General features: G+C 42.5%; 1 protein-coding gene across 9 annotated transcripts in view; it reads right to left on the bottom strand.

Annotated features, from left to right (window-relative positions):
* The window catches only part of ATXN7 (ataxin 7), an 80,749-nt gene that overhangs the window by 15,655 nt on the left and 39,772 nt on the right, over window positions 1-25,322 (bottom strand). For 8 of the 9 annotated variants that reach the window (XM_048957039.1, XM_048957040.1, XM_048957038.1 and 5 more), the window contains one exon: window positions 19,906-20,010. The exons of the other annotated variant lie outside the window; for it this stretch is intronic. In XM_048957039.1, coding sequence (XP_048812996.1) covers window positions 19,906-20,010 — 105 coding nt within the window. The remainder of the gene's footprint in view (window positions 1-19,905; window positions 20,011-25,322) is intronic. 9 annotated transcript variants of the gene reach the window in all.

Here is a 25,322-nt window from a genome sequence, read left to right as displayed (position 1 = left end):
CCAGAGAGACCTCACTGCAGCCTTTCAGTACTTGAAAGGAGGGGGAACGGCTGTTTACAAGGGTGGATGGTGATAGGACAAGGGGGAATGGTTTTAAACTGAGACAGGGGAGGTTTAGGTTAGATATTAGGAGGAAGTTTTTCTCTCAGAGCGTGGTGATACACTGGAACAGGTTGCCCAAGGAGGCTGTGGATGCCCCATCCCTGGAGGCATTCAAGGCCAGGCTGGATGTGGCTCTGGGCAGCCTGGTGTGGTGGTTGGTGACCCTGCACATAGCAGGGGGTTGAAACTGGATGATCATTGTGGTCCTTTTCAACCCAGGCCATTCGATAACTCTATGAATTTAACAGAAGACAATCACAAGTGATGTACACAAAGGCAGAGGAGTCAATCTTACTCCACTTCTTCAACAAATGAAGTCCACAACTTCAGAAGAGCATTTTGAGCAGTAAATCCTGATTTGACCAGGAGTACCCAAAGTCCTGTGCTCTGAAAAAGGTTTTTTTTTAAGACACAACCCTCTTCTGCCAGCTTGAATCCTCAGCCACACTGACCTCACCGTGACAATTACAAACAAACCCAAAAAACAGATCCACAAAGATGCTGCAAGAGGAACCCAGGAGCTCAAATCAAGGCCCATCAATCAAAATGCTCCTCCTTCGATGCCATCCTGGCAGCGTGCAGCTGGTTGGGAGCAATCGCCTGCACAGGGCCTTCATCTGCTGCTCGCTCACTTACTGCTGCTTCATTATCCTGCACTAATCACAGGACCCAGATACCCAAGATTCTGCCTTAATCTTCCACTGACATCCCTTTAATCATCTGATCAGTTCTGTTTGCACTGCAGTCAGGATGAGGTCGCTCTGTGTCCAGCTGGGTGGTGTTATACCGACACGGAGCCGAGCAGGCAGCATCTACACTAAGTCTTATTTTACACTCCAACAAGAAAGTTGCAGAAGAGAATTCTCACAGAGACCAAGCATCAGCAGGACAGACCGCCAAGGGCTGACTGGCAGCAGCACAATCTGTCATGTCTCTAGAGGGACTTCCTGTTTCATAAAAAATGTTCTGCTTGCAACTAGCAGCTGATGTTATTGTTTAATGCTCGATGTTAGTAAAACCAAAAAGAAAGCTTGCCTGATTGTCATGTATGCTGATGTCACTCCATTCATGGAAAAGTAACAACTGAGCAGGAGAGGCAAAAGTATTAAGGAGGCCTAGCAATGATGTTGCAGCATAGGAAATACAAGGCAGGGCAGTGCACACACAGAGTAACACAACGTGCACGTGCTCCCATGCTCATCACAACTGTCTTCCTTGTAAATAAGCAGCAATAGGTATAAACTTCTTATCTAAGAAATAGGTTTATGTAACATCTTTTACATAGACTATGCCAGAATTAGCTATACTGATACAAGCTCATATCTCAACAGTTCCTTGCTCAAAAAATACTCAGGACATCAGACATACAGACTGCGTCTCCCCTGCCTGTGTGCAACCCCATGCCATAACAAGGCAATTAGGCCACAACGATGAAACCCCACTTTAAAAATGGATCTGACTGGTGCTATCAAAAACCCAACGAAGTGCAATATCTAACCAATTTTGAAGAGCATATTTTAAAACCAAGGGGTCACTTCTGCAACTTGATGCATTGAAAGGTTTGCTTTGCCTAGCAGAGATTTAAACTGCTGGTTTGCATGTTTTCACATGACACCTTCACCACGTACACTGCAGCACTCAGTTTTACGTTTTCATTAAGATTGCAGCACCAAAGAAGATAAACTCATTCTCCCAAAGCAAAAAAAACCACAGAATTTCAGGTCAGGTCATGCATTACAGTGCAAAATCTAACCACAGAAATTAACCATTTTTACAATTCCACTTAAAATGTCTGCTCACACTGAAACGCTCCTTGGCAGCTCCAACTCGAATATTTGAGGAAACTTTTACACTCTCTGACGAAGAGGACTCAGAAAAATCACTTTCCTCTTTGAAACCTGAAGCCAACAGACAAATAAATACACCAAGAAGTGACTGTGGATGCCCCAGGGCCATTTCTAAGTTGGTAGGGCACAAAATCATCACTAAGTTCTACCTCTCATATGTTTTCTGTATCTTGTTTACAAGAAGCATTGCTGTGTATTTCCTGCTCTGGTGGTCCAGCAGTCCTAAGCAGAGCCAAGGCCTCATTGCTCCAGATGGGAATTCCTAAAGCATTCCCTCTGTCAATCATCTTGGAAATGCACATCTTGGAATCTCCCTAAAGAGCACACAAAATCTGCCTATGCTTTAATTAGCATCCACCGATTCATTATGGAAATTCAAAATTACAAAGACCAAAGGGGTTTTTAAAGATGTGCTTCGGTTACAAATGCACCGTTCAGAATCCAAAACTCTCATATATATTAATACAGGACTTCAGTGTATCATTCCAGTTCTGAAACCCCTCCATTTAATTCACACTGATTTAAGACACATCAATAATGCACATCTGCAGGTTGATGATGGCCCAGCACACTTAACAGCACCTCCTCATGAAATCCAAACCTCAGTTCAGCCAAAAGCCACTGACTGTTAGGAATGATGTATTTAAGCTTCTAGCCCAGCTCTCATTTTGGCTTGTTTTTAAGAACAAGTTTACCAGAGCATTTTGCACTAGAAATCAGAGCAAAGTCCAGAACCTGAGAACCAGCATGGAGAAGGGCTCTGGCTTTTTCCTTCCCCACTCTCACCGTGAGCACTGGGGTGCTACTCCATCTCTCCCAAGTTTCCCAACATTTAACACTGAACATCTGGAAATTATTTTCTCAAGTCCTGAGAAGTGTGGTGGTTAGTTAGTTGACCACATCCTTCTGAACAAAAAGAATAATACTAATAGCTACCATTAGGATCTTCTTTCATTACGGTAGTTACTGAGCAGCACTGGCTGCTTACAACACTATAAAACCAATTGCTCTCTGATTTCTAAATACATACATTAGAAGTTTTTCTTGAGATTTACTTACAAGATGTGAAATCCACTCAAGTGATCACTCTGCAAATATTTTAGATTAATGGCTATGAAATTATGTGTAAACAGGGTCACATTTCTGTTACTGCTGAAGAAAACGGAGTAGGAGAAAAAGCTCATTTTCCTTACAACACCAATTTCAAACCTTTAAAACCAGCTGTCAAAAAGGAGACAATCCTGCAACCGTAACTTGGATTATTTAAATGATGCATTTTAAACATCACAGCTACAGCACAGCCAGGATGATGCTGTGGTTTTCTAACCAGGCGATCCTAAGTCAGCAGGAATGGCTTCGGCTTTCCCCATAGGAAAACTGCAGCAGAACTGCTCCCCAGAGACCAACGCCGCAGAAAGGAGGGGAGGGAACAGACTGCAAGTAGCATTATTAAGAATGCAGCAAAAAAACCAGCAACACTAAAACATATTTAAATAAACAACCTTCAGGTGCACTGCTTCCTTTCCACAAGGCACTGCACATTACCAACATTAATTTTTCAGTTTTTCCGTATTTGTTACTAATCCCTCCCAAAGCCTTGCACGCAGAGCACACGAGTAGTTCTGCAATCAGATGCCTCAGGGTGTAGGATTACTCTTTCTAACACATGTGCTGCCCCTGAGCGATGGGAAATGGCCCTGCAGCCCCCACCCGTGCAGCACTGCCAGCCCCAAGCCCAGGCACTGTTTTGCCCCATGCTGCAGGGGCAAACTGTAATTAGTGATGCTCCCTTGGGTTCACTTCAGCTGCTGAGACCCTGGTGAGGAGCTCCCAGGAGTAATGTGGGAAAACAGAGACAGGGTCTTCAGGGCATATCAGAGCTGAATGCAGAGCTTGGAACAAGAGGCTGCAGGACAACATCTAACTTGTGGTGTGCTGTCCTGAGTGACTCAAGCAGAGGCAAGGGAAGGATGCATTTCTCACCATGCAACCTTTTGGGTTGGGAGCAGGCCTGTAAATCTGTCAGGCACAGGAACAGAAATATTGCAAAAGTTATTACAGAAGGACAGTCAAGTGTCTTGGATGGTAGCCGGGCCATGCAGAGATTATAACACACACGTTATGAGCACTAATCTCTGGGCAGCCTGACGACACGACACTACCTGCATCAAATGATTAAAGACAGGCACTGAATTAGCCATATTTTTGCTATTAACAAATGTGTTGTTTGAAATTAACTTCAGAGAAGCTACAGTGACAAATGAAAGCACCACTGAATGGAGGTACTGCGCCATGCCCACATCGCTCTGTGCCACATCTCCGTGGTTCTCTGACAGCTCCTGGGATGGTGACTCCTCCACTCCCTGGGCAGTGGGTGCCAACCCAGAGGTCAGGATGGGCCTTTCCCACCACGCTCTTCCCATCCAGCATCACCAAGGCTGCTCACCAGCCCTTATCACGTAATGTAGTAGTCAACACCTGTCCACCTTTCATCCTGCTGATGCTTCTCTTTGCACCACATTTGAGAATTTTAACATTTTCCCTGCAGCTATTTACCTGTAGCAAACTTCAATCCCTGCTGCTACAAAACATGCTGAGTGAGAACTACTTAAAAACCATTTGTCAAACAAAATAGAGAACACCCAGGCACTGCCATCCATAGCACAGATAAAGAAAACCCTGCTGAGGCCTTTTGCTGCAGGATGTGATGAGCAAGGAGATTTTGGACCCCAGAGGAGACAGGCTTGTCACCAAAGTGCAGTAACAGACACCTGACAACACCATGCAGAGGAGCCTGGGTGGCACTGTGGATCTGGGGGACCTGCCTGCCCTGCAGGAGCTTCTCAGCACAGGTTTTGACTGAAGAAGACAACTTTGAGAGGTGGAAAAGGGAAACAAACTGGTGGTAAAGCAAATAGGAAAGCTTTTCAGAAAGATGTTTCTAAATCAAACGCCTTTCTGAAATGTGAAATCTCTTGGAAGTTAATACCAAAACTGCAACCTTGGTGGAAAAGAGAATAAATTGAGTTGTGGGGCTTTTTATTGCTGTTTTTGAAGTCAGATCCTTATGTTATTTTACACCCTTACACCGGCCATTTTTGTAATTATAAAAAAGGATCACTGCAGCTTAACTCATGGTCAATCATTACCGGCACGAACCAACTGTTCCCGTGTTTAAAAGCACTGAACACATTGGCCACACACCAACTAAAATTGTACAACAGCATTAGCACAGCAAAGTCTTCCAGCAGTCACCAATACAGCCGAACGAGGGCACGAACTGAGCACGCTTGCACAACAATGCCTTTCAAACGAAACAGAGCAGCCTTTTCCCATCGCTCTGCGAAGGCTCCCGGCAGTGCAGCACGCTGCCCGTGCAGCCCCAGCGCCCTTTCCATCAGCGTTTGCAGCAAGCCTGCAGCTGCGCTCGCTCCAACGCGCTTCCCGTTTCCTCCCGCAGCACGGAGGGACGGATTTGCCCCCCGGTTTGGGAATTACGTGGATGAACGAGCTCAGGAAAACAAGCTCAAGTGAACAAGTCCTTAATAGTTTCTTTCTTTAATTAACGCTCTGATTAAAAGCCGCCCATTTATCTAGAGGCCTGACAAGATTGCAATCAACCCGCAGTTTTATCGCTGCAATCTGCCCCTCTCTTTTCACCCCGACCGCTCTGGATTTGAAGGGGGTGGGATGCCGAATTTCCGCAGGAAAGCCCCCGCGGTGACCGCAGCGCTGGCACAGCCCCGCTCCCCCATCCGCTTATTGAACTTTGGCCAAATCGCCCCGATGTCATTTCAGGAGGGCTCCCGCGGGCCGCTCGCGTTTAATCCTCATTTTCGGCTTATCCGCTCCGATCCGCCGAGTCCACCGGCGGCACGGCCCCGCTCCACCTCCTCCGGCCCCGCTCCGGCGCCGCGGGCCGTCCCCGCCCGTCCCCCCCCCTCCCCGCCCGGGGCCGCCCCGGGCCGCGGCTTTACCTCCGGCAGCGCTGGAGTCGCGGCGGCGCTGGCGGCGGCCCAGCGGGGCGGGGAGGTGGAGCCGGCGGCGATCGAAGATGGCCATCGCGGCGGGGCCGGAGGTTAAGCCGCTCTCCCATTCGCACAGCGAGCGGGCAGGCCGGCAGCGGCCCCAGCAGGCGCCCGGAGCTCCGGGCTGCGGCCCCCTGCAGGAGGGGCTGCTTTTTTTTTTCTTGCTATTATTGTTTGCTGGGGCGGCTCTTGAGTAATTATGAGAGAGTAAAAAAAAAAAAGGGGGAGGAAGAAAGAGAAAAAAACGCAGGAAAAAAAAAGGAAGGGGGCAGAAAGATAAAAAAGGGAGGGAGTAAAGGAGAAAGGGGGCAAAAGGGGGGAAACTAAAGAGGGAAAATGAAGAGAAAGCGGAAGGGGAAATGAAGAGAAAGCAGAAGGGAATGAGAGGAAGAGAAAAGAAAGCATAGTGGTACTTGATGACAAAAATAGAATAGGAAGAAACATATTGCTAGTGGCTTCTGCTCTTCTTTTAAATGCTCATCGCCCTAAGGTAAAGTTTCTGGCCTTTCCTCTCCTATCAAATGCCATTCAGATTCATTTTTAAAGCAAAAAAGTCACTTTTCCACTTAAAGTTTGCTAAGAGAAAGACATATATGCATGCACTTATGCAAATACCTTTGTGCATCTGCTCACTGCATTACAACAGTCAAACAGATGCAGGAAGCATCATTTCAGGAGGGCTGGTTTTGCCTTTTTGGTTTGTTTGTTTCTACAAAGATGTACAAAAGCCCAGAGACGACTCCTCCAACCAACGAGCTCAGAAAGAAATAAGACATCCTCAAACCCATTTCTGGAACACCAACTTTCCCACATCTCTGCAGGCAGGCACACAGCAATCAGCTCCTCCAGCAGCTGACAGCTCCAGCACCCATCCCGTTCATTAAAGGCAGCACAGCCATACACACATTTTCCTGCACTGAGCTGTTTTAAAAAGCCATCTTTCTCCTGTGCCAAAATCAGTAGCAGCCATGTGTGCTTCTGGAGGCTTTGTTGCTGTTGTATGCTGTTCTACTTGACACCTATCATTAAAGCTGGGTAAGACTCCAACAGATTTTAGTGGTTCCCAAAACTCTTGACTTTAAACTACCATGTGGGGAGCCAGCACTGATGTGTTTGTTTTCTTACCAACTCAAATTTTCCTTCCTTAGTCTTTGATTTGGTCTATTCTCATTTTAGGACCAAGAGAGTGAGTAACTTATTTTGCTTCTTGTTCCACAAATAAACTGACTGAGATCGGGCCATTCAATTCCAGCCTGGAACAATATAGTAAGTTGTCTTCCTTGTGAGTGAGAGCGAGGACAAAGAGTCCAATCAGTAGGAACCCAGCAGCTGGGTGTCAGAGCTGGGGCTGGAATGGAAGCGAGAGGCATGACGGCACATTCACACGGCGAGAAAGCGAGCGGCCGGCTGACAGCACGCAGCTGCTGAAATGCACTGGGTTTTATGCCTTGCAATAACAAAATCTATGATTTTGACATCTATGCTGGAACACAGCTTTTTTTTTTTTTTTTTTTTTTAATTTACTATTTTCTAATGAACAAGGACTTCTGAGCAACTTCAGTCAGCATTGAGGGGATTTCACCTTGAAACTGATGGATGGATGTGCCGCAGTTAAATGAGGAGTCTGAATGGGCATTCTGATAAGTTGAAAAGTAATCTGACTTCATAAAAGCAACCTGTTATACGTAGCACCGGGATGATTAAATCATTCAGTGCAGGAGGTGGGGGGAGTTAGCTCTGCTGTGCTGCAGAGCCTGATATCCTGGGCCTGGCTGATGAGAAAGCAGCCAATAGAAGGACAACAGGAATAGTGTCAACCATTGCAAAGAAATAAACTTTGCTTCCTGTGTCTGAGGATAACAGAGCAGCATTGGTGCCCTCCTTTCTACATTTACTCACTGAACACACAAAAATGAGAAGGTATTTATACCATGAGTGCTGCTGTCACTAAGCACACACATCCAGTATGGAAGCAGCATGCATATGTCCTATTAAAGTGGGAGGCAAAAAAAACCCCTAACCAAACCAAAACACAACACGCAACCTGAAGGTGTGTGCACTGGGCAGGAGGTGTTGCAATGGGAGGGTGAGCGATGGCAAAACACGCAGCACAAAGCCACAGACAAGGTTTCATTACCTACACTGTGCATGAAACAGCTCATTTATCCTCTCTAGAAATTCAGCAATCTCAGGCACCAATTTCACAACACTTGAAGCTGGCTGGTGCAAACCAGCAGTGCTGCAGCAAGAAGCGTTCCTGCCCTCTCCCCCAGTCCTGACTGTTCTGCTCAAGCCTTCACACCATCTGCTCCCTCCCTAACAAAGACAAAACGATCAGCTCAGAGACCTGACAGCCTCCCAAACTGCACGCCTCATTGTGCCAAAGCCTGCAATTAGCAGAGCGACCAGCAGCAAGTATTAAGAAGTGCCTTGATCACAGGGAAAGGGCTGGGGGCTGAAGCAACTCCTAAACGACTGGCCATGACAAAGAGCTGTGTTGTGAGCTGTGATAAGGGTCATTTTGCCCAGATGCTGAAAGTTTTAAGGGATATCCAAGATTTAAACTTGCAAGGAATTTCATCTGATTGATATCAACACTACATAAAGCAGGCTTGCTTACTCTGCAGCCTGCTTAGGTTTACATTTAGTACCCTCTAAAATGATTTTGTTGTAAATATTTTGCTTCAAAGAGATTGTTTGGTTACGGGTTACTATTATTCTTCTTCCTGGAAGGAAGGGAACTCGAGTCAACACCGAACTTCTCACAGCTGATCCATTGAGAACTCATGGTTACTTGGAAAAACCACTTTGCTGCTATGCAGTGAAAGAACCCCCCCATATGCTGCAACATCATGAAACCAACCTTACCATATACAGCAGCAGAATTATATAAAAAGTAAAGGAGTGCTTCTGATATGTCTCCCAAAGTCTCACTTTTTCTCCAAATCTGGAAAGAAGTGCTCTGAAGCACCACTACGAATGAAATCCCTGCCCTCCAGAGCCATGGGACAATGGATTTTGAAATCACTGGATTTTTATCTGGAGCAGCTTTTAAAGCAGGGAGGACAGAGGAAATTTTGGTAGTGGACAGTTCCTAAGTGACACAATCTGTCATTCTCATTCTGTGACAACCTACGCAGAAGCATCAACCCTTGCAGCATTACATGCAATACAGACTTACAGCATTTCTGTAGCTATTGAGGCCATCACAGGTATTTTCAGAAGCTGAACGGTGCATAGCTTTGTGACCCACACAATGACCTTTGGTCAAGGAGTACCTGGCACTATGGGAGGGGACTGACACTGTTGGTTTAAAACTTTATAGTCCAGGAGAGGGCCAACATGATATGTTTCCAGGAATGTATATAGTTACCATAAAATCACGGAACCACCAAGGTTGGTTATAGGTGGCTCTTCACAGATTGAAAGCCAAAGCAAAATGAAGAGAATGAGGACTAGTGAGTCCAGTGTCAACAATGAGAAGGGCCAGAGTGGGACTGTAAGGTTTCCCTCTATGATCTAGAAATGTGAAAGGAATGGAAAACAATTACTTCACTCAGCTCGTCTTACTACAGTTGACAGTTGTAAGAATATCAACATGCTTCGCCTACTAACTCAAACAAAGACTTCAGCCATGTAGTAACAAAGCAGATAGAGCCAATTTTCCTCTCAGCAAGGAGACAAGCCATGAGTTCCACGTGAGTATCTACAAATGCTAACGAACAGCTTTTAAACCCATCAACATTATACCAAACAAAATTACTGATCAGCTCAATCGCAGCTCTGTTAATAAATCCACTAACATCTGAAAGCTTCAGACTCTGAGATGCAAGAGCACAAGGAAAGTGTTGCACCTCCTACCTAACAGAATGAGCAGCAACATACTGTAGAAGCCAGGGCTTCTGACTGACAAAGAGACAAACAGGTTCTTGGCATCCTGCAGGGTCACACGGAGGAGACAGCACAACACAACTTCTACCTGGAGGAGGAACAAAATCCTTTGGATAAAAACATCAAAAGATCGTCTGGCTACAAGGGAACACTACTTTTGGAAAGTTACTATGTATAGAGTTTTGAGTTAAAGATTTTCTGACTATCTTGCCAAACAGACAGGAAAAACTCAGTTATGCAGAATCTGCTTTAACTCTCCAGGAACCCTGTCTGATTGCATCTTTTAGAAACCACTGCATAGAGTGAGAGTTTCATACCAACATGGGCAACTCATTATCTGTGGAACAGAGAACAAAAAACAGGAAAGAGTCTCTTGATGATGGCTCTTCTTTCTCTAATACAACCTAGAGAAACTAGTCTGAATGTTATGGCCAGCAGCTCCCTCAGACATTACAAGTTTATTAGGACATGCATACTAAAAGATATAGGGTAAAAACCTTGATTTTCTACACAAGCACTACTGTGTATTTTTGCTGCATCAGAAACAGTTAATAGGGTTTTTAAGTATTTGGGTTGTTACTGATGGAATATCTAATAAATGCAACACAGCCAACAACAATAACACAGGCTAATGTCAAATTTCATAACATATTTATCTGTTTCTATTTCCTGCCTAAAAAAAAATAATAATATTGCCATTGTTTTCAAGTTTCACATTGTTACAGAGCTCTTCCAGAGATGGGCACTACAAGAGCTAGTCCAGGACTGCAACTGAAAAGTAGCTTGAATCACTGGTGCAGCTGGACATGACAAAACATTTAGTAATCTGAATAGACTTCAAGACCATTTACATTACTTGGATACAACTATTTAGTGTTAAACTGTTAAACTTAACTAGGTGAGAAGCCTACAGTTGGCATTAACTGTACTTTTTTTAAAGTGAATGTCAGCCTGCATTTTATATTACTACTTTTTTAAAATTCATCTGTGATTACAGATTTATCAATAAATGTAAGAGCTCTCACTCTATGTGAAGTGATACACACTCCCTCTTCTGGTAACCTCTTAAAAGACCTAGTTTCTAGACTTCGTGTATCAAATGTGAGATTTAAAACGTATCACATTGCCCAGGAAAAAAATCAAAGGGATGATATGAATGGCTGCAAGCCAAACACAGCCAAGTGTTGATGGAAAATAAGCAAATAAATAACAACTGGAAGTTACCTGATGCAGTGCCTAAGCGAAAGCCAAGTACAAGCAGCCTGCGTACACTGCGGCTGTGCCCAAAACCAAATTGCTATTGATTTCTTTTAAATTAGTAGGAATTACATTGTCTTAAGTTTTCCCACAAGTGTGACATGCATGCTCACATCTGATGACAATTTCTGTGCCCTGCAGGTATGCGAGAGGCTATAGCTTTCAGAATATCCCCCACACCTCCTGAGGCAGCAGATGAAGTTCTTCCAAAACACTGCCTTCACGTGGGCCCTGCACCTTTCCTCCATCTAGCACACTGCCTCATCTCCTCTCCGCTTACAGAACTGGCACACTTTCCTCTCCCTGCCCTGCTGCAAAAGCTGTGTGAAAGCTACACACATCCTATGGACTTCTGATTCTCTACAAATAATTACTTGGGGGATTATTAAGTACAATTAAGAAAATCAGCCAAAAAGAAACGCAACGTAACTGTAGAAGAAAATGACAATGACAGACAGGTAGGTGCACACAAATGCATTTATCCATCCCCCTTCTCATTGGTCAGTGCCTCATAAAGCTGGGAGGAATGTCCCAATTAAAAACTATATTTTTTCTGCCTAAAACATGCTGAGTCTGAGAACACCATGACATTACACAAATCACACACACACTGCTGCCAAAATATTAAGAATGGAAATGCTTCTGAAAAAGCTTCTGGTTTTGCTTTTGTTTTTGGTCTAATGAAATCTCTCCCTTTCTTCTTCCACTCCCCCTCCAATACAAAGTAACAAAGGCAATAATCTACCTTCTTCATTCTCCCTTCTGTGAGGTCATTTTCTCCTGCTTTCTTTACTTAGCTTCCTCCTTATTGTCTTCATCTATTTCTTTTCCACACGTTTTACTTCAGTTCTTTGTTTTACATTTCCCTTTTTAGCTGTTCCCCTGCGTTCTCTCTTTCCCCTCCTCTCCTTGGACACGCACCCAGACTGCAAACCACTTCTGGCTGCACTGCAAACTCTGCCAAAGCCTCCAGCCTGTGCTAGTTGGGCTCTGCCATCCCATCCCATCCCATCCCATCCCATCCCATCCCATCCCATCCCTTCCACCCCTCCAGGTGCTGCACAGCTCCCAGCCCTCATGCAGCATTAAGGCTCAGAGTGGTAGTACCTTGGCCAAAAGTTAACCTGACTGAATGGTACTGCTGAGATTTCCTATCTGCCATTCATAGATGCACATGCAGAGGAAAAGGGGCTATGGGTAAATCCTTCCCCTTCCAAACGTGGCATTTGTTCGATAGACGGCTGGTGGGATGAGAGGGTGCAACCTGTGCCACTTGAAACTACACGTTGCCAAGAAAAAAAGAGAGCTTTCTTCATGACAGTTCAATACCCAACACTGTTTTACAAGCTTCCTAGAATACTTCTCCCTGGAATTATAGTGGTGCTCATCTGAGATCTGTAGTTCTTGGAATAGTCTATTCACTGCATGAGAACACATACTTCTCTCTCAAAATAAATGAGGAAGTCCCTATAAATATTTGATTGACTTATATATGGTGAGCTCCCCAACAGCATGTTTACATCTCGATGGCTATGACCCAGTCTCAGGTCCACCTCCATGACAGCAGAAATCCTGCTGCTCTTCTAACAACAGATCCAGCCCCCTTCCAGCTCCCTAGCTCTTAAACAGGTTGCAGCTTCATTCTGCTGTGCTCCATTTAGGGCCCTCTGCCAAAGGCTGCGTGCCCATGGCCTGCCCTGGCAATGCGTGCCACCTCCTCTGGCAGAGCTCCAGCTCAAAGGAGTGGCTTAGGCATTAGAAAGAGCCCTTTTAGTTAGAAGGAAGCCTTCCAAGGATGTGGAGCATGGAAACCAATGCAGAACTGCCTTTGCTGCATCTGCTGAAAACCTGAAGTAATTCTGAGAGCTGCACTGTGCTCCAAGCACCAAATGAATTTTCAGTGGCGAAACCTTACATTGACTTTCAGATGAGTTAACTCTCTCCTTTTGGATCTCTTTGAATAGCAGACCTGACAACTGGCTTCCAAAGTGAAACTGTAGACAATTACACTCAACAGCTCCTTGTATCACAACGCCCTGCCTTCTTCAGATCGTACTGAAATCTGTTATCAACCCACTAACTTTCTGCCTCTTGCTGAACAAGTATTTCTGTAAGCCACAGTGGACATGGCACTACTTCCTCTTTTCCCACAAACATAAATAGTCTTGTTTTCTTTCTTTGTTCTTGTTCTCCCCGTGTTGATGTCTACCTTGAAAAGGGAGTGGTCTGCCCCAGTCTTTGAGTACTTATCTATATTAGCCTTGTTTTAAAAACACTTTAACATCAATAGAACGGAATAAAAAGATACTCCCTATCCAGCAAGCAATAAAACACAAGGATTTCCGCATGTAGGCCTGCTGCTAGTGCTGAATGGCATGAAATTTGATTCCTGTTAACCAAAAGCCAAAAGCACACCAGAGCGTTTCTGAGTTCGTATTCTTTCAGCACACGTGGTGCTGTGAGTGGGCAGAACAGCACGAGTTACATCCTAAGCAGCACGCCAGTTTTCTTTACATCTGAAGCTGAACATCACGGTTTTTGTTTGTTGATCTTAGTGCCTTATGTCCTCAACCAGAGGTTGACAAATCCATGTACCCACAAAAAAAGGGAAGTTCTACTATACTACAAAACCGCCATCGACTTCTTAAACAGACTCCCTGCGTTTCCATGTCATAAACAAAGACCACAGCCATTACGCTTACAAAAATAGCCTTCTGCACACCAACTGCCTGTGTAACCACAGCACACACTTTCATTACTCCTCAAATCCTGCATGGCAGAACTGTTTCAGACTCTAAATCCCAACGCACACAAGCTTTGGGGTGCACATTTCAAACCCCCAGAAATAATAACAGAGTTTCTTTCCAGGTGGTAGCAGTTTCTTATTTAAGGATGCATTATTCTTAAACAAGTAAATAATCAGTTGAAATGGTTTTCTGAAATGAATCCTGCGCTGACCTCTGAGCCCATTCCTTTCTGGGAATATGCCAAGACGACTCTTGAAAAAGTTGCAGAATTTCACGTATCTCTGCCAAGAAGAAATTCAACCAGTTGCTGCTGGATCCAGAGACTGGAACGGAGATCTAACTGCTGGAACACAGACTGCGTGAACTACTGCAAGAGGACTCCGTGTTTAAACACAAGTTGCTGAAGCTGCCAACGATAATTTGTTAAATCATATACATTAACTCAGGCTATAATATGCCAAATGCCACCTGTGCATGTTTGGCAATACGCTTGGCAGATTACTCCAGCACATCTGTGACACACCAGATAATATTCAAGTTTTATCTTGGTTATTAGACTACTACAGAAAATTACTGATACCCAAGAAAATCCCTGTGATTTATATAAAATACTTTCATACTGTTTTAGAAGTCATTAGAGAACAGTGGACACTTCATTACCAAAACAAATTACTTGTTGCCAAAAGCATGCAAGCCATAAAGAAAACTTATCCTTCCAAAACACAGATGAGCTCATGCAATCTCCTACAAGAAAAAAATAAATAAAACAAAACCCACCAAACAAAACTCCCACTACAGGTCCAATGGCTTTGGAACAAGATTCAGTACATTCCTTTCTTTTCATATCTGCCTCAAATGCTGCCTTGCACAGACACTTTATCTTTGGCTTTGTAATACTTGCTAAGCACTCTAAACAAAAACATCTGCAGAATTCAAAAAACTTTCAAAATATTAAATACTGATGTTAGATTTCCAGAATTAGCTGCTGCCAAGCATGAGACAACACAAAAATGGTAGGACAAACTGATGCTCAATTCACAAAGTGTCAAAAGAAACTGAGAACATTACACTGCTTCCAACCCTCTATGGTTCTGTGATAATACCTGAATCACTCATGATATAATGTCCAAAATACAGGAGCATGTTATCAGAGATAGCTAACGGATCACTCATCCCAATTAAAATCACACTGACTATTATGTGTACTCTCTGAATGCAGGCACTTAACACCAAAAGCTAACAAATAAATTAAAAACAGAACACCACTATGATCAGCCAAAGCAGTAAACCTGCTAGCTAAAGGTGGGTGTGAGAACTGGGTGAAGGAGAAAGGAATACGCTCATACAGTTAGATGTATGAAGGAGATTCAGGTGAGATTTCACAGCCACTTGCTGGATGGATCCATGTGAACACCCTTCTCTGCAAACGAGATCTGCCCTCCTTGGCCTCTGCAGGTTGAGTATAAGATTGTGTGATAATCTTCATTTCAAGTTCACAGCCTCCTGGAAAGCTCAAGTGTACAAATCTGTAATACTGTTCCTTTCCTGAAACCTGCACCTTAAACGTGTCCTGGGCAGAAATACAGATGCTGGGGTATTTCCCCTTGGTTCACAGAGAAGCAGAAAGCAAAGCTCAGAGCAGTTGCTCGCCTTAGTCACTTGCATGCCAAACCTATGGACTCTAATCAAAACATGGCACATACCTCTATAATGACTCAACAATCTGACACACTGTAATGGTCTCTTTCCAATGCTTACTGTATTAATGGTTTCCACAATCACTGTGTGACTCAGATGCTATCAGTTTAACAGGTAGCATTCCTCATGCCATACCTACTGCTAGCAGTTATAACCCCACTTGGTATTGATGGAAACAAGAAAATCTGCTGAAAAAGAAAAAAGAATAGGAAAAAAAAACAGAGGGAAGAAAATCCATGTCTCTAAACTGATGCTACTTCCACACCAGTGAGCTGTCTATCTCCTCCCTGTGAGCCACCACAGAGCAGCTCAGATGGGGAAGGGCAGCAGTTCTTTCCAGACAGGAGGCCGATCACCACAAGGGCGATGCAGTAACCATGTGGAATGGCTGAAATACCAGCAAAAGGTCACATGGCTCCAAAAACACTGCACTTCAGGGCTGCCATGAAGTACCTGAAATAAGTGCAGCTACGTCTTCTGCAAAGAGCAGCTTTCTGCTGTAGTATAGCAAGTATCTATATATTTAGCACGATTTTTAATGGAAAAAAGGAGGAGGAAATAAAGGCAATGTTTTCAGTCCTAACGCAGGCTAGCTGCCAAGGAAGTATTCCTGATAAGGGTGATGGCTGACAGACAAAATCAGTTTTACTGTAAGAATTAATAGAGTAAGAGAGGAAACTGCTCAGGACTCAAGAAACGCACCCAGCAGTAATAGAGAAGGCATGTATATGCCACATGGAAGCTGGAGAGGCTGGCACATGATCAACCAGACTGTCAGCTGGAGCTGGAGAAAAATACTGTGCTTTCTCAGAAGAGGTCAACAGGATAAGAGATCTCAGGTGCTTCTCTCATAGAACTGAGTGCCCGGGTGTCACAGCTTTTTCACTCCTTCGCCACTGATTGATCTCGGCTCCAAAGAAGATGCTGATGCCACAAAAATGCAGCCAGTCCAAAAGAAGCAGCAAGAATGCTGGCAATAAAGTGCTTAAATCATCTGTTCAATCCTGAAAGCGAAGCAGCTGAGGTGTGACAGAAGGAAGATTTGTTCTGAATAGCAGGCCAGCCCCTGGGCTGCCCCACACCAAGAAGAGAAGGCACTGGAATGGACTGAAAGCAGCTGATGGACACAGGCCAGGGGAAATCTAGATCAATGTGCTTTAGAAAAAAAATGATCAGATTACTTTCCAAAAATGCCAACAGATTTTGACCCCTGTCATATATATGGTGTCATATATATACAGCAAATGTCACAGAATTTTAAAAGCCAATGATAGCATTTGTGTATGTATTTACATCTATCTATCTATCTATAAAACAACAGCACTAACAGTACTACCAATTGTTCCAATTTACCAAAGTTGTCAGAAGGGCACTTCATACTCCAAATACATGCTTAGATTGCCTCCAAATATATTTAATTTTGAATTAGTATCTCTTCTAGTCACATAAAAAGCCATGAAATATAAAAGCATGTTTTATATTAAAAAAGTGAAATATTTTACTAAAAAAAGTAAAAGATTCTGATGAATAAGATTATGTTCAAATTGTCACTAACACAGGACAAAAATTACCTATGATATGTCCTGCAATGCACTTTCAGCCTACCTAAGTAGTTTATCACAAATATGCTTTAGAAGTAATTAATTATCTCATTAGGCCTAGTTGATAGTTTGTTTATCCTTCCTTTGACAAAAGTGACATTTTAAAAGGGTACATTCTACTTTAGAAACCAAAATCCCATGTGACACGTTAAAGAACTCCAAGTACAAGCAACACATGCCACCATAAGTTGAGCAATATTTTCTCCTGTAACGATTAAAAATAAAAAGACTGAGATCATCACAAAAAAGGTACAGCTTCAGGAATATGCTGTAATCTTGGAGTGTATGAAAGTAATCGCCCCTTCTAAAGTCCCTGAAATAAAGGCACGAAGAAAAGACCCAATCCATGGAAAACTGACTGAGACGAATTCAAACTTTATTTTCTTAGCCTACTTTTTGTTTTAGAAGAACCAAATGAGGACTTCAGCTATTTCCTTCTCCAAGTACACGGAGTGAGGAGTACACTGCTGAAGTAATCAATCATCTCTCATATTTATCAGGTTTTAGTTTGCTAAAACAAGGGCCAACGACATAAGGATCTTGAGACTGTTGAAAAGAGAAGACAAGGTTGCTGGCTTGACGTGGAATCACAAAGTCAGCCCTCTTACCTTTCTGCGACTATTAGTTTGGCAAACTAAGGTCTTTTAATAATTTTCACCCCACCCAAGCCTGTTTTTCTCATCAGATTGTCTCCTCCCATTTCCTCTGCAAGCTGCAGCACTTGTTTAGCGTCTTCATTGTTCAGAATAGGTTTAAGAAATACTAAGAAAAGCCTTGTCATTTCCATCCCTTTCTCTCTCAGACAACTGATCTAACATTAGTAGGCTTACACTCCTATAACATATACAGAACAGGAACGTTGCATGAGTTTTTCTTCTTTAATCTTGAAAATATATTTTCCATACCTACATTTTGTAATTGCCTCTTTGTGCTGTTCCTTTCAAATTACAAATACTGCTTACAGGAGAGTTTAAATTAACGACCTTACAATAAACTACACTTCTCAGAATGAATTGAACACTGATACAAGCGGCATTACAAAACCCAATACTTCCACGTCCATGGTCAAGAAGCAATACAGCTCCTGAAACCTATTTTCAATCTGCCCAAAGGTTGTCACGCCAACAACTACAACACTGGCCCCTACAGTATGGATCTCCAGTTACGAGAAAGCAGCTGGGGGTCACCAACTCATTGCAGAACACCAGTCCAAATCATGTGCAGAGGCCAACAGCTCTCCTCCATCACTGCCAACCCGAACCAGCTTTATATTCCTGGCCTTGAGGCAGAAGAATCATGATGCCAACACTCAGAACTAGTTACCTTCCAGTCCTCCCCCATAAATTTATTTTTAACTGGCAGAATCCATTTAATATGATATTTTAGAAGGACTTATTGGACATCCCAAACTGATACTCAGTGACAGGTGAGGAATCACACTGGCAAGGGGTGGAATTGCTCTCAACATATACAAAGGCTTACATCAACTGGAGTAAGAGAAGCGTATTCCTTTCTGCTCTTCTCACTCCTTATAGCCCTGGAGACATAAGCTGAGTTTGCTTTTTATTTTACTACTACTGCCATCCACAGATGAGCAAACAAACTAGCAAGAATTATAACATCCATCAGATTCTTCACTGAGTGACTGCAGAAATCCAGCAGCAAGGGTTGGGATGTATCCTGTATGGCATTCTAACACAAAAACCAAGTGAGAAAGAACAAGAAGTGCACCCTCTGCACAGCACAGGAAGACCATTTCCCAGTCTCAAGGAAGCAGCAGAAGCAAACGTGTCTTTTCTTGCTGAAGAATTTAAGATGCAAGGAAAGTTCTGCTTGCTCTCAGATCTGGAAAAGACTCCCCACCCATATCCAAGATTTTCTATCCTTTAAGCAGCAAAGCAAGCAGTCAAATACTGGGCTAGGAAAAAAGTGAACACATACAAACAGACAGACACAGGGAGGAAGGAGTAGTTCAGATGTTTATTTTTGTTTCTAATCAAGCGCTAACATCTCCTCAATTTCTCAAGAAACAAACAGCTGAACACAAAAAACCTTCTATTTACGTATTGACATGAAAATGCTTGATATCAATTTCTAACCTCGATATGTACGGAAAAGAAAGTCTGCTGCCTCTCTCTGCTACTTTTTGTAGGTAGCTAAGGAACACTTGAACTTGCAGAGCACTTTGTATTTTCTCAGTCCTCTATAGATGTTGGCTAGCACCAGCCAATGTAACAAGAGCTTCCTAGCACAGTTTATATACAAAACCATCGAACCATTAAAATAAATACAGACTGACACTACTGAAAATAAATAAGCTTTCTGCTCCTTTGGAAGCATATTATGTTTTACAGCAGAATTTGTAAGTTTAGCTTTTGGTTAAGTTACAGTTCAAACTGCAATGGAACCTCATGTAAAAATAATCAGTGTAAATACACATGGAGAAATGACACATACAAACACGCTGCACATCCTGTCTATGAAATACAGTACACATGTCATTTCAACACCGAACTGCACGTGTGCAGTGCTTCAGGAAGACATTAAAAATTGAAAGGAACAAGATCTTTATGTAACTGCACTGTTACGTATATAAAATGATTAAACACAGGTTATGTTCTTTGACATTATTTATAATTTAATGTTCTATGTACCATCAATTAAAAAAAAAAATTGCCAGGCTTAATCCTGATTTAACCTCACCCTTAATTATTAAAAATAGTTAAGCACTTACCATAATGTGATTGAAATGCCTGTGGTTTTACGACCTGATTACAGTGGTTACACATCACCAAATAGAAATCATCATGAGCCGGGCAAAGACCAAATATTGGCATATCTAAAAACAAAAAGACAAAATGGCATATCTCTCAGCTGCTTACAATGATTGAAAAACAGTTTAATTACAGAGCCACGACACTAGAGCTGAATCATAATTTCAATACACATGTATCAAATCTGAAAACGAGGAAAAAAAGAGCATATAATGCAACAGATCCTTCAGTGCTAGAGTACTGCAAGAGTAAAAATCTCCCTACAAAGACAAACGTAAAATAAGTGATTACTTGTAGAAAACATGTATTAGAAATCTGATTGAGGACTGACCGTCTTATAGCAGATGCAAGAATGTAATAAGAGACAGACACAACATAAAGGGATCTTTCATGTATTCTGAAACAAGCTTGGATTTTATTCCAATTTCATTAAATGAGTTCTAAGACAAAGTTTACTGCATTTTTTTAAACCATTTTAGACGCACAGTCGTTGGGCAGGTAGTATTACATGCCTAATGGTTTTACTCGTTTAGCAGCGCATTATAGTTCAGCCATCTGCTGCCAGAGATCTGTGTAACTGCTACATAAGAGAGAAATAGAGAGATAACAGTATGTCAGAGCATGTGTGGATTTGGGAGATAACATACATACTTGCAGACTTTTACTAATAAAATTAGTTGCCCCAGCAGTGTTTTTAAGAATACAGTTTCTTAAGAGCACAGTTTAACGTTTAACACCCAACTGAAAGGTTTATTACAGTGATATAACTAAAAATGTTACTCATTAGAAGACAAAAAAAGAGGAAACTGCACACGTAATAGCAAATTCATTCATCACTGCCAAAGAGCATGGCTAAGGGATTTACAGCACTATTTAAAGGATTAAGACTGATATAAGAAAACTTATTTTCTTCTAAGAACACTCAAGTGATAGATTTATACGTTAGCAGTAAATTAGAAATTAAGGACGTTCTTCACCTCTGTGCTAGAGCCAGTCCTGGCGCTTTGTGCTAAAGCTGTTCACGTGCCTAGATGTGTTTGTAACCACACACTGCACTGCACTAGAAAGATATTCTCGCTGATGAACAGAACTCTGGCTGTGGAGTAAATGGAGTCGCTGCGTTTTCAGAACGCCGCTGACACAACCCAAGGCAAACAAGGGCCGCAGCGCTGCCTGCACGCTGCCTCTCGCAGACAAAAGAACACATCCACACCAAGCAGCTTCCAGAGCGAAGGGCTCCTGCGGAATAAGGGTTTTCCTCCAGAAACGTCATGATTTCTTCTTTACAAAAGAAGGTGCACGTCCCAGGCTTTCAAAAACACGAATGGAGCTATACCGAAACCGAATACAACACCTAGAAGGGCAGCTGCAACCAGATTGTGCCTTTGGACCCAAACACGACGACTCAAGTGGCTGTGACAGGTCACAGCTCTGCTTATCTGCATCGCAGGCACTTCTGAGCAACAACAGTTATGTTACAAAATTATTACACACCGATCTGTGCTTCATTAAGTACTGAGTGGCACTGTTTAAAAAATTTTACCTGTATGGTACTTTGGAAAAGAAAAATGTTTTGAGACCTCCAGGTATATCTAATGCACCATCAATTAGGCAAAATCCTGTAAACATACCCTAGATGAAAGCAAGATAGGAATAATACTTCTCTATTTCTCAGTGTTTCCTTTATGTGATTTGGCTTTAAGCTGGTTAAGGAGAAGAAATACAAATAAATATTAATATTCCATATAAACATACAAACTCAATGGTCATTGGTTAACGCTCCATGCAGGAGTTCTTTGGGCAGGTCTGCATGAAATAGTTTCCACAAATAGTCCATGGTCACTTCCATCTGACTACTAATACACTGTGATGAATGGGACAATAACAGTGTACACTGCCTGCTATTTACATTGTTAATAGCACACTGACTGGCTACTACTGCATAATGCCTAACGAACTGTAAACCCACACCCTGTAACCTTTTCTCAGATCCAAACCTTTTCTGACAACACTGAATTCACAGACTTTACACCAGCCTGTACAAAACGCAGGGGGAAACCAGCCCTCAAAGATGACAAAAGGATCGCCTGCTTCTCTTTGCGTGCTTCTCTCTGTCTTGCAAGATAAAGCACTCCTTGGCATTAGTCACAGTCACTCAATTCAAGTAGCACCCTATGAATATTTGCTGGAAATAGGGAGCTGTAATTTTACACTACAAGTGAAACAAATCAGCAGAAGTTGACATAAACACAAATGCTTTCCTGTTTCCCGTTTCAGTTTCGGGATCCCCAGAAACTGGAATAATTTAGGAGCAGCCCTATATACTGGGAAGCACTTCTTTCTTTACAATTTGAAAACCGAAGTTCTGAGTGACAGAAAGCAATGCCAAAGCACTATTAAACACACAAACTCACCAAACCCATCCCAGGAGTAAACACAGTTGATGCAGAAAAAAGGATTTGCTGCAAATCAGAACTGTGATTTCAGAGGAAGTCATGCACCAGACTGCAGCAGGATGACACAAAGAACTTCTGCCTCCAGTACACGACAGCCACTGATACAGAGCATCACCTACATGCAGATGGTGAGAGAGTACCAAGATGTTGGAGTCCTAAATGCAAAGCCTTTGTTTTCTCCTATGTGATAACATTAACTTTTAGCTTTTAATTATCAAAGCATTTATTTAATTGATGCAATAAAATCCTTTTCTTGCTGTAAATGTAGGGCTCCAAATACAACCAGCACAGGACCAGCTGAGAGCTGCACGGACACGAGGACAACCCACAGAGTAACACAGCAGGTGTCAGCAGGCAACAAGCAGCACCAACACTCTCCAGAGACTCAAGATGAGCTTCACAATGCATCTGACTTCAGACTGTGATTCCATCTAGAACAATGAAGATCACTGGGAAAGGGCTGGCTCAAACCTGAAACCACGTTGCCCAACACAGGAGCCTGAAAGGCACGTAAACGCCAACGCTCTTCATATGCTTCATGTCATTCGAGTCAGCAGAGCAAGAAGAGGATTCAGGAACTCTTATTTCTGTTCCTGTGTCCCAAAAGGACAAACACCAATGCAAAACTGTTATGCGAATGACATAAAATATACTGCAAGTATTAGAGAATATGCAGAATAGTTCAACAAAATGTACATAGCAAAGTGAAGGAGATGGATGTTCGAATTCTCCCCCCACAGCCCCGTATCACAGTTTAGAAGTCCTGCCACTGATATTCCACTGTCTAATACTTTATACCTATTTCATTTAATGACATGCAAATTCTCCATTTGAAAGTCTAATGAAGTTTACAGTATTCCACCAGTATCATTTCAAACGCTCCGTTCCTCTGAGTTTAAAGATGACTTCTGAAATACTTAGCCGTGGATGTAAAGCCCATGCTTCTCACGGAAGAGCCTAGCAACCGTGATTCATATGTTCCTCTTTCAGAGCTGAGCTGATTTAACTCTCTCCATCTGGGAATGTTTTTCAAGGTCAAACTAGAAATTTAAATCAAGACCTCAAACTTTCAATTTACTTTTCATAAATGTAGTATTTATGTGGTGGCAACACACAAATATTGTCATACGAGCTGCTAGTTACATTAATTCTATTAACACCATGAAGAAAAATGACTTAATTTACCTCCACATTACACCTCTGAACATTGTAACCTCCAGAATTCATTTCTTTCAAATGTAACTCAGCTCCACTTTTAAAAGAAGTAAATTCTAATGATATATTCCTGTACACCTCCCCAAGAACAGTACAAGCACGTGCCACAGATACTTCTGAGATATCTGAACTGCATTACTTGCTTACTATGTAATAAGGAAAATGCTTTTCACGTGGAAAAGGCCAAATCAGCATATTTCTAATAAAAAAAAGGAAAGACAACAATAGCATAGGACCCGACATACCCAACCACCACGTAACAAGGGACATGTCTGCCCTGAGCTGCCATTTCCTCTTCCAGCAAGGCACGCAGAAGCAGGCGTCAGCAGGTAACTTCTTGGTGCTTTCAGCATTTCCCTTTGGGACAGTCTCACTCACAGTCACTAAAAGCACCTCTATGCTTTCAGTTCTGCTACTGAACGTCACAGACAACAGAACAAATAGAACAGGCTACAAACAGGCAGTGAGATAACAGGTCGTCAGTTTGCTTTTATGGAGTCATTAGAACTGGTGAATTCAGTGACTAGCACGGCTCTACTGCACATTCTTTTACTGTTCTTTCTTTTTTTCTTTTTTTACCTCCCAAATTTACCCAATTTCCTATAAATTTTGTTCCTTTGTAGTCTGGGACTGTTGTGCCATGTAACAATCCCAGCATCTAAAAAGGCAGCATCCTTTCTAAAATTTTTGCAAAACATCACAAAAAGATGAGGTTAGAAAATCTTTAGAGGAGCGCAATGCAGAGAGTCCAAATCCTGGCCGTTCTTAGAGACCAGATGCAAGTTTCCTATTTTCACAGAATCACAGAATTGTAGGGGTTGGAAGGGATCTCCAGAGATCATCGAGTCCAACCCCCTGCTTTCTATTTTGCAGAAGTCTGCTCACCACAGTCGAGAAAACAAGGAGTGAAAAATGAAACAGAGGAAGAGAAAGCAAAAGCAGTGAGGACAGAAATGAAAGGGCAAAAAATAAACTCTATTAGAGATATGGTTGAAGAACAGGAAGCTCAATGGAAAAACAAAAGTGACAAGAAACCATGAAAGTAGTCCATAAGTATCTTCCAGATAGAAGACTACTAACACTCAGTTCTCTCCTTCCCATTCCCAGCATGAACATCTGCTTAGCAATATTATTTTTCAGAAGCCTGTGTCTGATTTAACACAAGCACATATGTACTGCTTCCAGTGCAGTACATCTTGACAGTGGACATTTCCCATGTTGATGTCTAATGGGAACAGCAGAACCTTTTGGCTGCAAAGACAGCACAGCATAACGTGCTCCAGCGCAGTTATATTTCCAAAACGTTTTTAATCAGCTACAGTTAATATTAGTTGCATCCCCATTAAAATGCACGGTGTTTGATAACTGTGCTCATAGCAGGTGTAACTTCCTATTATCTTCACAACTCCCCAACCACAGAATTTGCTTTCTCTGTACTGGGGCCCGAGCCAAACCCACCCTGAGTAAATGTACCAACTCTCCCCAAACCACCAGGGCTTCCAGTAAGATGTCAGGAAATTGTTTCAGAGCTATAATGTACAGAAATTGCAAATATATTCCAGTATTTTGAAATGTTGCCAAATCTGAGTTATTTGAACTACTGACTTCATGGACAAAAACTTTTAAGTTCAAATAAAGTACACAAAAGCTATCTCGAGTGTAATTACTCTACTCTAGTTGTGCTTTCCCTTCTTGTTAGAACAGAA

The sequence above is a fragment of the Lagopus muta genome, chromosome 11 (assembly GCF_023343835.1).
Source record: "Lagopus muta isolate bLagMut1 chromosome 11, bLagMut1 primary, whole genome shotgun sequence".
NCBI lineage: Eukaryota > Metazoa > Chordata > Aves > Galliformes > Phasianidae > Lagopus > Lagopus muta.
Note: the sequence above shows the minus strand (reverse complement) of the source record. Positions and strands in the feature narration are given on the sequence as shown.